The 15,172-nt window shown below is 43.7% G+C and overlaps 1 protein-coding gene across 1 annotated transcript; it reads left to right on the top strand.

Moving 5' to 3' along the window:
• The first annotated feature begins 2,009 nt into the window (after positions 1-2,009).
• On the top strand, positions 2,010-14,893 carry LOC126204094 (roundabout homolog 3-like). The gene is made up of 2 exons (XM_049938512.1): positions 2,010-2,166; positions 14,520-14,893. The coding sequence occupies exons 1-2, from the start codon at positions 2,010-2,012 to the stop codon at positions 14,891-14,893; spliced, it is 531 nt and encodes a 176-aa protein (XP_049794469.1).
• The last annotated feature ends 279 nt before the right edge of the window (positions 14,894-15,172 follow it).

The following is a 15,172-nucleotide window of genomic DNA, read 5'->3' as shown; positions in this document are numbered from 1 at the left end:
GTGGAAGCTCTGAGAAAAACTAAAGTTGCCAGATTGCATTTGCCATTGTCGTATTGGTACCCGGTGTGATAGTGATAGTATTGGATGTGATTGGGCTACAACACCATCACCTCTGGTTCGCACCGAGCGAGGTGGCGCAGTGGGTAGCACATTGGACTTCCATTCGGGAGGACGACAGTTCAAACCTGCGTCCGGCCATCCTAATTTAGGTTTTCTGTGATTTCCCTAAATCGCTTCAGGCAAATGCCGGGTTGGTTCCTTCGAAAGGGCAAGACCGACTTCCGTCCCCTTCATTCCCTTATCCAGTGGAACCGATGACCTCGCTGTTTGGTCTCCTCCCCAGAATCAACCAACCCTGGTTCGCAAAGCCAATAATTTGGGCAATAGTCGTCACATTTCTAAAGTTTTGAGGCTGATTGCTATGCCCTGACTTCTAAGTTTCCATGGCATTAACTCTCAACAAAGTGAAGTAATATCACATGTTACCCATGCTATCCCGGCGTAGCTATATACAGGAAATATTTGACTCTTATCCTAGGCAATTTTCACCCATTAAAATATCTGGTCATGATCTGCCGAGACACTGGCACACGACGTAGGTATAGAGCTGAGGCAGCATGGAACGATGTAGCTGTCGCCGACGCTCAGTTCGACCCACAAGGGGGATTCACATCGTTTGGAACGCGGATTTACTGTAAACTTCGTACATTCTACATTCGTAGTACTCCATGAGGACAACTAAATGTGTAAACAGTAGCGCGTACTTGTCAAGGGTTATTGAGAAAATCACAAGATGATTCCGGTCGTCCAATATATACCTGTGCGTGGCCATATTCACCATGAAGCGGCGGCAGCCGAGTGGTTAGCGTTCAAGCCCCATAATCGCTGGATCGAGTTCCGTTCGTCAGTTTTTTTTTATTTTCAACACAGTCATTTTCTTAACTATTTATATTGCAATTGATATAATGGGAAAAATTTACTCACAGAGGTCCATTGTGGGCTGTAATTATCGTATGGCTGCGGAACTTGATAGATATTCTAATGTGGATCTGTTGAACACTGAAAAAAATTAGTTCCAATGTTGGCCACCAGGTGCAAATTTGTTGATGTGAATTCAAGAATGACGTATAAAAATGTTTCCATATGTAATGGATTAGGAAGGGGATGTGGGTAGAAAAGGTCAAACAAGTGATAAAGTCACAATGCTGATGTTATTATTGACTGCCGCTTACACAGTTTGTTCAGTATCAGCACCGGAGACGTCAACGAGGTGCTGCACAGCGACAGATTTGCACCTGGTGGCCAAAATTGGAACTAATTTTTTCCAGCGTAAATCGGTTCCGCATTAACGCATTAGAATATCTACCGAGTCTCGTTGGCATACATTTACAGCTGCAACAGCAACAACAACAACAAAAACTACTACTACTACTACTAGTGCTGTTAGTGCCAGTGGCAATTTTAAGCTATGCTGAGATGGCACAGTGGTGAAGACATCGAGGAAGCGAGGCGGAAATCACTGTCTGGATTCTCCACAGTTTCCTTACATCATTGCAGGTAACACGAATCATTCCTGAAACAGGCTACAGCAGCCTCCTTCCATCTGCAATTGAGTTAATGCTTCGGCTCCCACTTGTACCTACGAGAGTTTAAATTCTTTCTTCGTTTTGTAACGCTGCGACTGCTACTAATGCCACTATTGTAATCAGGTGTTAGACTACTAGTAAATGAATTGTGCAGGCCGAACCTGAAGTCCATTAGACTAAGCTGGCAGCGCGAGCAGTTTATACGAGCGCGGGCTTCGTTACTCGGGCATCTAGATTATTGCGATAGGCGGGCTGCTAGTGCAGAAGATGTTTGCTCTGGTGGCGTCAGTGAGGCGCGGACCCGCAGTCCTGGTACAGAGGCTGAGCGCGGCTCCGCTCGTTATTGTGCTGGACGGCAGATAGCGATCTGGCCGCGGGCGGTGTGGGCTCATTAACAGCTGGGCCAGATTGGCGGCGTGATTAATGCGGGCCGTGGCTGCTGCGGGGCACCCAGCGCACGCCTCGCGCGTCCAGCCGGCCGTGACTGGCGTCAGCGTCGAGCGCACAGGGCCCGCGGCCCGCCGCGGCGGCAGGGGCCAACGACTGCGCGCGCCTCCGCGGCTACAGGATCCCCACGTGGGTGTGACAAAAATATCCAAACACCGGAGAAATGCATGCTTGGACGTAAACGCAGACGATACCAAAGCCTGCAACTTGCGCTGTCGTATTTGACAGCGAACGGCACTTGTGCAATGGGAAAAAATCGACCGGCTAAAATCGGAGTAGGTATTTTAGTTCTGAATAACGAGTATTTTTCGATGAGAAAAACTCGCCGGTTAAAACCAGTATCGGTATTTTAGTTCTCAATGACCGATATTTTTCGGTATTAGCTTGGTCTTGGTTATAACAGATGGTTTATTTTTTTATTTTTTACAGTTTTGAAATTGCTGTTATTCAGCAATGCTGACCCCTAGTAGGTGTCAAAAGCAGATTAGATTAGATTAGTACCTGTTCCATAGATCATGAATACGACACTTCATAATGATGTGGAACGTGTCGGGTTAATAAAAGTGTCTATACAAGATATTACATTACACAAAATATTACATGACACTCAATATTTTTAATTTTTTTGTGTGGGTTGGGGAAATTACCCACTTACTATATCCAAAAATTCATCTAATGATTAGGGGGAGTTGCCATTAAGAAATTCTTTTAATTTCCTTTTAAATGCTATATGGCTATCTGTCAGACTTTTGATGCTATTAGGTAAGTGACCAAAGACTTTTGTGGCAGCATAATTTACCCCCTTCGGAGCCAAAGTTAGATTTAACTTGAGTAGTGAAGATCATCCTTTCTCCTAGTGTTGTAGCCATGTACACTGCTATTACTTTTGAATTCATTTGGATTGTTAATAACAAATTTCATAAGTAACTATATATATTGTGACGCTACAGTGAAGATCTCTAGCTCTTTAAATAAGTGTCTGCAGGATGATCTTGGATGAGCTCCAGCAATTTTTCTGATTACACGCTTTTGTGCAATGAATACTCTTTTACTCAATGATGAGTTACCTCAGAATATGATGCCATACGAAAGCAGAGAATGAAAATAGGCGTAAGCTAATTTACTGAGATGTATATCGCCAACATTTGCAATGACCCTAATAGCATAAGTAGCTGAACTCAAACGTTTCAGCAGATCCTCAGTGTGCTTTTTCCGGTTCAACCCCTCATCAATGCATACACCTAGAAATTTTGAATATTCTACATTAGCTACCGATTTTTGATCGAAGTCTATATTTATTAATGGTGTCATTCCATTTACTGTGTGGAACTGTATATGCTTTGTTTTGTCAAAGTTTAATGTGACCCCATTTGCAGAGAACCACTTAATGATTTTCTGAAAAACATCGTTTACAATTTCACCAGTTAATTCTTGTCTGTTGGGTGTAATAGCTATACTTCTATCATCGGAAAAAAGTACCAGCTTTGCATCTCCATGAATATAGAATGGCAAGTCATTAATATATATTAAGAACAGCAGAGGACCCAAGACCGAACCTTGCGGCACCCCATTCTTGATTGTTCCCCAGTTTGAGAAATCACCTGTTTTTTGCGTATCAGTGTACCTACCGTTTATGTTGGCTGTTTAATCCTATGTATACTAGTTTCAACATGGGATTAAACAGCAAACCGGTTGCACATAAACGGTAGGTACACTGACCAAGTTTCGACACCTACTAGGGGTGTCTTCATCAGAATGAAATGTTTCTAAACCTTACAATTACATTGCTAAAAAGCAATAGTCAGAATTTGGAGCAGCTATGCTCAAGTCAAAAGTAAAATAAAACGGTTTTAGCCTTTGCCACGTGTGCCCAACTGGAAACATCAGATGGGTCCGATGTTATTCCCAGCTGGGCACACGTGGCAAAGGCTAGAACGTTCTGTTTTACTTTTGACTTGAGCATAGCTGCTCCAAATTCTGACTATTGCTTTTTAGCGATGTAATTGTACGGTTTAGAAACATTTCATTCTGATAAAGACACCCCTAGTAGGTGTCGAAACCTAGGTCAGTGTACCTACCGTTTATGTGCAACCGGTTGGCTGTTTAATCCCCAGATTTTATTTTTTATTAATAACCAAGTAAAAAACTGAAATATCAATTAACCGTAGCAGGAATGCTACAACTTTTCCTTTCTTAAAAATGAGGAATTTTTATTCGTAAAATTCGACTTCTTTTGAAATGCTGCGTTATTATAGAAAACAGGAGAAACGATCAGCGCTATTTCAATAAGAATAGCGGTAGAATGAGCACGAAACACGTGGCATAAGATTGGCACAGCATTGCTGAGACAATAACGTCATTGTTGCCGTGTTTCATGGTTTAAGCTATGCATGTGCGTGCAGCGTGCAGCGTGCTCATGACTGAATCATATACTCGTAACAGATAATGTGGTGCAGAAGCCATAAAACTTGGGCTATGGACCAATCGAAGAATGTCGTTTGGTCGGATGAGTCTTGTTTCACACTGTTTTCGACGCCTGGCCGAGTTTACGACGCAAGAGTGGAACATCGCGAGTTTTGGGCAGCCATATCGTGGTATTCCATGGGCCCCATGGGTACTTTGCTAGATCGCATTACTACCTATGATTGTGTGACCATTTTGCCTCAACCGGTCCACCCTTGGTACAACGTTTGTTCCCCAATGGTGATGCTGTGTTCCAAGACGACAACACTCCACACAGCTCGCACAGTCCAGGACTGGTTTTGTGAGCACGAGGATGAATTTTCGCATCACAGTCATCATATCTCAAGAGTTTGAGCCTTTGTGGTCCGCTTTGGGGATATGGAAGCGTGATCGCTATTCACCACCATCGTCATTACCTAAGCTTGCCACTATTGTGCAAAGAGAACAGTTTAATATTCGCTTGTAAACCATACAGGAGCCCTACTTATCCATTTATAAACAACTGGAAGCTGTTTTGAATACTAACAGCACCGTATCAGGCATGGTAATACGTTCCTGTTGTTTACATATTTCGTACACCCACTGTACTTTCTACTAGGTCGGGCAAGCGTACCCGAAAATGCTAATGACAGGATCAAAATGAAGCCTCTAACGAGAGACAGAGTACTGTTGTAACACAGCATCTCCCAGCTGCGCCTGTATGCGCGCCCTATTCACTATTGTGAACGCTAGTGATGGTTTCCAGTATCTGGAGAACACGTGTTTTGGTAAGGCCTAGAAATGATGAGCTGATCTTCCCACAATCTGGTCGAAGTCTCAGAGGGTGGTCTAAGAGCTTATGATTCTCCCGGCGGTAGGTGCTTTTTATCACCCGTTAGAAAGAAAGTGTAACGTATTAGTTCCGGCCACGCTTGTTTGCACTTCCTGTGGCCATTATTTGTGATAGGGTCTGTTTCGGGGGAGGCGTGGGGGGGGGGGAAGGGGGGTGGAGGGTAGGATGCTAGGATATTTTCTTCATGCTGGAGATGATTAATCAGTCTTTCCCTAATTCTCCTAAATGGATAACGATCTGGCCATAAGAAGTAGCATCAATGTCGAGTAATTTCCCCGTAGCAGTGGTGCGGAGGTGTTGGCATTGGCAGCAACACGAGGTTGTGGATTGGAAATGACTGAGGGTTGTGAAGGAATGCTGATAATTTATCACTAAAAGTATCTATTAGCAACGCTACTATTGGACACACTCAAGCATTAAGTAAAACTGAAGCTCTGAGAACCATAGGGGCCTAAAACACACTGTCATCCATTTGGATATTTTTAGCATGTATAGATGTTCCTGACATGTGTTGATCTTATGATGAACCAGCTTTATCTATATCTGTAGTCCCACACTGTATATATGAATATTCAAGAAAAGCAATGTCACTGGTCTCTCGGATATTCATTTTCATATGGGCCCAAAGTATAGTTTTGTTGCTCTGAACTGCTTAGTTGTTTGTCTAGGGTACACTAAATAATCTAGCGTCTACATCATGTATATAGTAGTAATACCTCATAATCGGAGATGTATCGCCAGTTTTATCTGAAACTCCAGCCAAAGAAAGTGCTGAATCAAAATGGTAATGTGGACCAGGAAGTGATGGAATAGGTCATCAGCGTGTGTGTGTGTGTGTGTGTGTGTGTGTGTGTGTGTGTGTGTGTTTCATTTACTATTTGTTCACTGTGTTCCAATTTAGTTTTATATTAATTACAAAATTAATAACTTTAAAAAGCCACTATTATCTCTAGCCCGTACACGAAAAGTTTGTGAATTAATATTAATAATAAATATAATCTTAAATATTAATTAATATTTCGTAACATAATAAGTGTATATTATTTTTCATAGGAAGTATAAGATGTTGAGACTCGGCTAAAAAACAGTTCAGACCTATGAGACTGGTAGTTTGCCTATAAATTTAATTTTCACAGTCATTTATTTTTCTCGAAACTTTGTGTCTGTGCTTTGGACCCTTACGGTTCACTGTGCCTCAACTATTATAAATCTACATTTTAAAAGAGTACAGTAAGATAAGTAAAATATTACTAGTTCTGAGTCAGTAATAACAATTTCCAAAACACTAACAAAAAAATGTTACGTGAAGGAAACAGTATTCAGCAATAGTTGAACTAAAGCACTCGAAGCGTATGTTAAGAGTCTCATAATTCAATAAGAGTTCTTAGCAGTACTCGAAACCCTCAGTCAGAAAATAATCTAAAAGTTAACACTAGAACCCAAACCCAAGAGGCATAAAATAATATTACAGTTCAAAACTTATTTTACACAGAATGAATACAATATAATCAATCAGGTACACGGCATTGTTGACTTAAGTCAACAGATTACGCTAATTGATTACCTTCCTGGCATAGATACGTGGCATCCTCAGCCAACATATTACGCTAATTGATAACCTTCCTGGCGTAGACTCATGGCATCCGATAATACGAATAACATCAGATCGTAATAGTACGACTAAGCTGTTAACATCGCTAAACCTCAATCCTGACAGGTGTCATGATACCAGACTGAAAAACTGAGAATTTAAGCACAGTGTCTCGTCAATAGGAACACGAATCTGTCCTAAGGCCTTCCCACAAACGGTAACAACGGGACTGAACGAATTAGGCGAAACCACAGTCCTAGCGGTATTTTATCAGCAGTCACCTGTAGTGGGTAGTGAGCTATTAGCCACACAGTTTCAAAATACAACAAAGCACGTTACTGAACAAATCCACCATGATAAACCAAGAAATATTTAACAAGTATCGAATATCGATAATAGCACCCTGCAGTGTTTGGAAGCTTTCTTGTGTATTCCTGTGTACAGCTATTGTCGGCTTGCCAGACTTCGGAAACCGCTACTTCTGACTGGAAAAGCATGGCGTGTTCAGATGGTCTTGATTTCAGTTGGTAAGAGCTGATAGTAGGGTTCGAATCTGGCGCAAACCCCACGGAGCCATGGACTCAGGTTGTCAACAAGGCACTATGCAAGCTGGTGGTGGCTCCATAATGGTGTGGGCTGTACGGACTGTGTCATTGACTGGGAATGGTTGTTTTCGGCTACTTGGATACCAGTAGCAGCAATTCATGGACTTCATGTCCTCAAGCAACAATGCAATTTTTAATGATCACAGTGCGCTATATCGCAAGGCAAAAGTTGTTCGCGATTGGTTTGAAGAACATTCTGGACAGTTCGAGCGAATGAGTTAGCCACCAAGACCGCCCGACATAAATCCCAGCGAAGATTTATGGGACATAACCGAGAGGTCAGTTCGTGCGCAAAAATCTGCACAGGCAACGCCTTTACAGTTATAGTGTTTTATAGACGCGGCACTGTCCAATATTTCTTGAGGGGACTTACAACGACTTGTTGAGTCCATGAAACGTCAAGAAGTTGCACCACATCGGGTGGGAGGAGGTCTGACACGATATTAGGAGGCATCCCATGATTTTTGTCACCTCAATGTATATATCTAGTTAAATTTTTATGCGAATGAAGTAAGAGAGAAATGGAGCTGAGAAATTGGTAAAAAGGCTAAATCAATCTGATCATTCGAATATCTTTAAAGTTCTTTTAAACTTATGTGACAAGCACGAGGGTGAGTCAAATGAAAACTTTAAATTTGTAATAACTAATAGAAATTTCGCGCCGTTATCCTGTAAGTTGGTAAGCGTGCTACAAACAGCGTGAAGAATGGCCTGTAGGTGGCAGCATAATGCAGATGCACACATACCGTCGCAGTATCAGTATAAAGATGGCCGACCCACTTGCGACTTGCACCAGGGAAGAACAAGCGTTCTGTTATTCGGTTTTTGCGTAGTGAAGCTGTGAAACCCATTGAAATTCATCGACGAATGAAGGTTCAGTACAGTGATGCATGTTTGTCACAGCAGCAAGTCTACGAGTGGAGTAGTAAGCTCGCAAATTGTGTGACTTCAGTGGAAGATGCTCCTCGTCCAGGTCAGGTACAACGAGTTATGACTCTACAGAACATTGCAGCAGTTGAAGCCATAGTGAAGGAATACCGCCGAGTGACACTGAATGACATTGCAGCATGTTTACAGATTAGTCATGGGTCAGCACACCGCATTGTGCATGATGTGCTGCAGTTTCACAAAGTGTCTGCAAGATGGGTGCCACGGCAGCTGACTCCTGAAATGAGAGAACGACGTGTTGATGCTTGTGAAGAACTTCTTCGGCGCTTTTAACGCGAAGGTGGTGGCTTCCTTGCCAGAATCGTTACTGGGGACGAAACCTGGGTTCACTTCCACCAACCGGAAACGAAGAGAGCGAGCAAGGAATGGCGCCATCCCTCATCACCAAAACCAAAGAAGTTTCGAACAGAACCATCAGCAGGGAAGGTTATGCTGACTCTCTTTTGGGACGAAAAAGGCGTCACTTTGGAGCATTACATGCCTAGAGGGACCACTGTCACCAGTGGATCATACACAGATCTCCTAAAAAATCATCTGCGGCCTGCAATCAAATCAAAGTGACGTAGATTGCTGTCAGCAGGTGTCCTTTTTGCAACATGACAATGCGAGACCCCACACTGCCCGTACAACATCTGCAACAATCACAGAGCTGCATTTTGAGTGTCTTCCTCATCCACCATACTCACCAGACCTTGCCCCAAGTGATTTCCATATGTTTGGACCACTCAAAGACGCAACTGGTGCAAAGAAGTTCCGTTCTGATGAAGAGGTACGTCACGCGGTGCGTGAGTGGTTGCGCGGACTACCAAAAGAATTTTTTTCTAAAGGAATTTATGCACTGTGTAAGCGCTGGAGGACTTGCATTAAGCGTGGGGGAGATTATGTTGAAAAGTGATACAGCTTTGTACCACTTCTGCGCAATAAATAATATTTAAAAAAATATTTAAGGTTTTCATTTGACTCAAAAAAATGGTTCAAATGGCTCTGAGCGCTATGGGACTTAACTTCTCAGGTCATCAGTCCCCTAGAACTTCGAACTACTTAAACCTAACTAACATAAGGACATCACACACATCCATGCCCGAGGCAGGATTCGAACCTGCGGCCGTAGCGGTCGCGCGGTTCCAGACTGAAGCGCCTAGAACCGCTCTGCCACTCCGGCCGACATTTGATTCACCCTCGTATAATCATTTAAGAATATTTTCGTAAGAAGTTAAGTACAGTTCAAGAGTATGATGTGACTGTAAACAGCGCTTTGGACATGAACTCACAGATTGTACACCTTCCGACTTGTAATCGTCGTTTAACGCAGCTAAAAATTACACGGAAAGGGGGCTGCGAGAGGGGAGGAGTAGGTAAATGTCGAAGTATGTGTATAAAGACATATAAATTTTAACTCTGTTGAAGTAATCAGCTGAATATCTCTCTTAGTTTTTAACAAAAGCATTTGTAACGTATTCGAGCGCAACTTACTGTAACAATCTTTGAACTGCGAACGCTCAGCGAAATTAAGCAGTTGTCCTCCGAAAGGAACAAGATTTGTTGTGCCTAACTGGACTGCCAAGTTCGAAAGCCTCATTTTAATCAGTGATACTACACAGCCCCACTACCCAATGACATAAAGTGCAAACGGTGGAAGCCAGCGGCTGCACATTACCCTTTAGAAGCAATAACATTAAATCCTGCAGGGTATTGCTGATCTCGATCGGAGCTGGAACCGTTGCTCCCAAGTTAACGCATCGTATTTTGTACTAATTAACTTGTCGGTTGCTAATGCCAAACAACACATTCGTAGTCACGCGTGAAGAGAGCGGCGTTCCGGTATCGCTAACGAGCCATCTCGGGCGCTGCTCAGATCCCATCTCCGGCACACTGTTACCACCACAGCACATTCGTTTCATTGCTTTTGACTGCAGCGATCGCTGGACTCTCTCTGGACGCCCAGAGGACCAGTTGCTTGTTTTATGGACCTCGCAGAGGTCCGTCGGATAGGAATAGCGCGGACGCGACCGCGAGAGAGTTCAAAAGCGCTCGCGCCCGAGAACTGTCCGCTTAATGGGTCGGAACCGACGTGGATATGTGCCGGACGCCGGACCTCGCCCTATCGCTCGCTGGCGAGATTAACGCGGCCATTCTGCCGCCCTACTCGACGTTACTTTTCCTTAAGCCCTGAGGTACACCCACATAATTCAAGGTGTTCTCCTAGCCCTGCCCGACAATAATCTACGGTGTTATTTGCTGGTCCGATAGCGAAACAAATTACACTCAGAGAAAGCTCTGCTACGTGTGTCAGTAAAAATTAACCACTGAAGCGATAATAAAGGTGTTATCCTTGAAAACCGAACAGACTGATTACCGAAGCCTTTCTGTCTTCATCTCTTCCTTTCTCCTCTCTCTCTCTCTCTCTCTCTCTCTCTCTCTCCCTCCCTCCCTCTCTCTCTCCCCCTCCCTCTCTCTCTCCTCTGTCTGTCTCGTAACAACATCGTCTGAATGGTATATGTAATACCTGTTTTATGCAGGGTCGTCCACGAGAAGTAGTACGTTTTCATTTTCTTAACATCTGTTCCCTGCCTCTACTTGTTGTGGCTCAGTCTGGTAAAAAGCAAAAGAAAGAAAAAGAAAAATCTCACGTTTCTAATATACATAGTAAATGTATATACGTGCTAATCTCCTCCTCCCCTGCTCATCTTCCATTCCCTCCCCTCACCCCCCATCCCCTTTGTCCATTTTCTCCTCCCCCTCCCTCCATCTCCTCCTTCCCCTCCCTCTGTCCATCTCCTCCTTTCCGCTTTCTATGTCCATTTCCTCCCATCCCTCTCCATCTCCTATATCCCCTCTCTGATCCTGCGTTTTCTTTATTGTTATTGCAAATCCTTCGTTTGGTTTCCCAAAACCGAACAAGAAAGCGATACAAAAACTGAACACGGGACTGTCGTAAGACCCCAAGCCAAAGGCGGAACAATCTCATGCGCTATGATCTACTGTATAAGAACAGCTGACACTAATAATTGTATCTGGTAGGCCGCTCGAATCTGCATGCGCAACTGCCTGACTAGACAACTCCAATGTTAAAAACTGAAACGGCGCAACGCATCGAAGTTTTTTTTTATTAAGAATTATTTTCAGCGCAACCTACCCTGCAAAATCCTGACAAGCTTTTCAGATTACTTCTGACCAATCTGTATACAAGCACATCTACATAATTCTGTAATGGCTGTAGTTTTCTCTTCTTTATTTCCTTGTTATTTCCTTATTACATTTTCCTGCAAGTGACATGCCATTTTACTGTAATAGTTAACTTTCCGTCTTTATAAAAACTGTCAGATAACGTTATGAAATGTGTGAGAATTGTGAATATCGAATATATGAAGCAGCAAGAGCTATGTCTCTGCTTAGTTTGGTTTCTTGTAAGATTCATCTTTGGTTGTTACTGTACACTGTTGTTGTATCTGCTGCTGTTCTAGCGGTTAACACCATTTTCTCTGTTAAGATACTTACTGGCTTTTTGTATAGGTGTAAAAATGGAGATATGACGTATAATACAGGCCCGAGTGTCTTCCTACATCGCCAAATGATACGTGATAAATATTAATTTTTGATACTTGTACATGGAAATGATCAGTTTCCTATCGAGTATGCGCGTATGTATACGCCAGCGTCTCTCATTCGTCGCTGTTTCTGGTAGCGAGTATGTATGTTTGTTTGTGGTCCCGCCGCGAGGTACCGTCCTCTGCCTTGCTACCTCACTCTTCGGATGACACCACATAAACAATTTCGAGTCTTAATTACAATAGGACGCATTTTTCATATTAAAGGAGAAGCAATAAACGTTTTGTGAGTGTGTGTAGCATTGTTGAACGTATACAACGAAATAATAAGCAGCCAGTTGCATTAAAGAAATTTCATTTCTTTATCGGTTTCGGGTGTTTAGTGCCATTCTTCAGAAGGTTATAACTATCGCATTATTTGCGAGTATCAGTAGTAGGATGCATATAGCAAAATCTCATGGTCATGTGGTTCGCCGGCCGAGCGGTTCTAGGCGCTACAGTCTGGAACCGCGTGACCGCTACGGTTTCAGGTTCGAATCCTGCCTCGGGCATGGGTGTGTGTGATGCCTTTAGGTTAGTTAGGTTTAAGTAGTTCTAAGTTCTAGGGGACTGATGACCTCAGATGTTAAGTCCTATAGTGCTCAGAGCCATCATGTGGTTCATAGTATCTGTAGAAGATTACTACCAATTTCGTAGACATTATGAGCCACACGACTTTGGCATTAACTTAAACTAAATTACGCTAAGGACAACACACACACACACACACACACACACACACACATGCCCGAGGGAGGACTCGAACCTCCGACGGGGGGAGCCGCGCGCACCGTTATGAGGCGCATGAGCCCGCGCGGCTACCTTTCTGAAGAAGGACACTAACCGCTCGAAACCGGTTCAAAAAAATGGCTTTGAACACTATGGGACTTAACTTCTGAGGTCATCAGTCCCCTATAACTTAGAACTACTTAAACCTAACTAACCTAAGGACAGCACACACATCCATGCCCGAGGCAGGATTCGAACCTGCGACCTTAGCAGTCGCGCGGTTCCGTCCTGAAGCGGCTAGAACCGCTCGGCCACCGCGGCCGGCTCGAAACCGGTAAAGGTGTTAAATTTCTTTTATGCAACTGCTTGCTTATTATTTCGTTTTATACTCCTACAAATGTTGAGGATTGATGAAATACTAATTGTTGTACGTATTACAACAACAAGACTGTCTCAACCGTTGAGTGTAGCTTCTAAAAATGGAGCTGTTGCGTCTTCTTCAGGTAGTCCTTAGTTGTCCCCATGAGACCGTGTAGATTGAAATGGTACTTGAATCACGTAACCATTACGGTACCTCACCTCATCCTCTCGATACCAGCAGTATTCTACTGTGTTTCTGTAAAATAGTTAACATATTTCTGTGACAACATTCAGATTTGATTTCATGAATGTAGAGGTACTTCGATACCTCGATATGTATATATTGCAATGATATTATTCTTATGTGTATTCTTTCTTTTGTCACTATGATCTTTGACATACTTGTAACTCTTATTTTTGGGCGCGTAAGCGGTTATTAAAGAGTCCAATCTTGGTCGTCATGTTGAAAAGACTCAAATTGTAGTCAGTTTATGAAATGTGAACTTTAACAGTGAGGAAGATATTTTCAAGTATGTTTTATATTGTGAAGTGATGTTGCAACAAAAGTAATAAAAAACATTTTAATCTTCAAGAATGGTTTATGAAACACATCTATAAAACTTTTGAATATCGCAGAATAACACCTAGGCCTCTTTGCATCCGAGCTTGGAATCATCACTACCTATATTTTCGACGATTGAGCCTTGAGTTCACAACGAGACCAGCGTCGGAAACACGAAAAGATGAGGGCCTAGTTTATCCATTATTTCAAGAAATGACTTTATTAACTGTGCTCTAATGATACCTGCCACATAATATAACTTTGTTGTTGCCCGAAAATGCAATATTTAGTAGCGTCAGCAACACTACAATCAATTAATTTTTGACCATTGTTGTGGTAGGGTTGTTAGAAGATCCAGCATAAATTTTTGTGTGGTGTCTGTTCTGCCGGACACGTGAGACAGACATCACTCAAATATATACATTTCTGAAAGAGAGAGTAATGGCTCCTCAACGGGAATCAATAATTTGCGAGCAGACGGTTAATGGACTAGGAATGCTGCATTCCAGTGTGCGGAAAGTTGAAAATTGGAGTCGGTCAGACACCGCGTCCAGATGGCCGAAGCGGTTAAGATTACTGCTCACGAGAAGCGGTAAATCCGGGCTCCAGATCCGGTCTGACACAAATTTTCAACTTTCGCCATTGCACTACCACAATGCTGGAATTCCCACCTATGCCTTTCCTTTCTTTCCCCATTCTGTATTTCATATAGATCCAGAACGAGTCGTCGGTAGGACCGTGAGGAGTGGTGCGGTTCTTTCCCTGACTGGACAGTGTGTGACGTGCGCGTGTCGTCGTCCCGGTTGCAGGGCAGACGCGGTCGCCGCGCATCACGGAGCACCCGAGCGACGCGCTGGTGGCCCGCAACGAGCCGCTGACGCTCAACTGCAAGGCGGACGGGCGGCCGCCGCCGGCGGTCACGTGGTTCAAGGACGGCGAGCCGGTGCGCACGTCGCCCGCCGACGCCAAGTCGCACCGCGTGCTGCTGCCCGCCGGCTCGCTCTTCTTCCTGCGCGTCAAGAAGGAGACCGACGCCGGCGTCTACTGGTGCGTCGCGCGCAACGTCGCCGGCGTCGCCACCTCCCGCAACGCCACCCTCTCCGTAGCCGGTGAGTACCGCCGCTCTCCCAGGCTTGCGCACCTCTGCCCTGTCTACGTCGACTTCTGCTGTTGTACTCCGTAAGTTACCGAACAGTACACTACTGGCCATTAAAACTGCTACACCAAGAAGAAATGCAGATGATAAACGGGTATTCATTGGACAAATATATTATACTACAACTGACATGTCATTACATTTTGACGCAATTTGGGTGCATAGATCATGAGAAATCAGTACCCAGAACAACCACCTCTGGCCGTAATAACGGCCTTGATACGCCTGGGCATTGAGTCAAACAGAGCTTGGATGGCGTTTACAGGTACAGCTGCCCATGCAGCTTCAACACGATACCACAGTTCA

The sequence above is a fragment of the Schistocerca nitens genome, chromosome 9, assembly GCF_023898315.1.
Source record: "Schistocerca nitens isolate TAMUIC-IGC-003100 chromosome 9, iqSchNite1.1, whole genome shotgun sequence".
NCBI lineage: Eukaryota > Metazoa > Arthropoda > Insecta > Orthoptera > Acrididae > Schistocerca > Schistocerca nitens.
The sequence above is the reverse complement of the archived record's forward strand: the minus strand, read 5'-3'. Positions and strand labels throughout refer to the sequence as shown.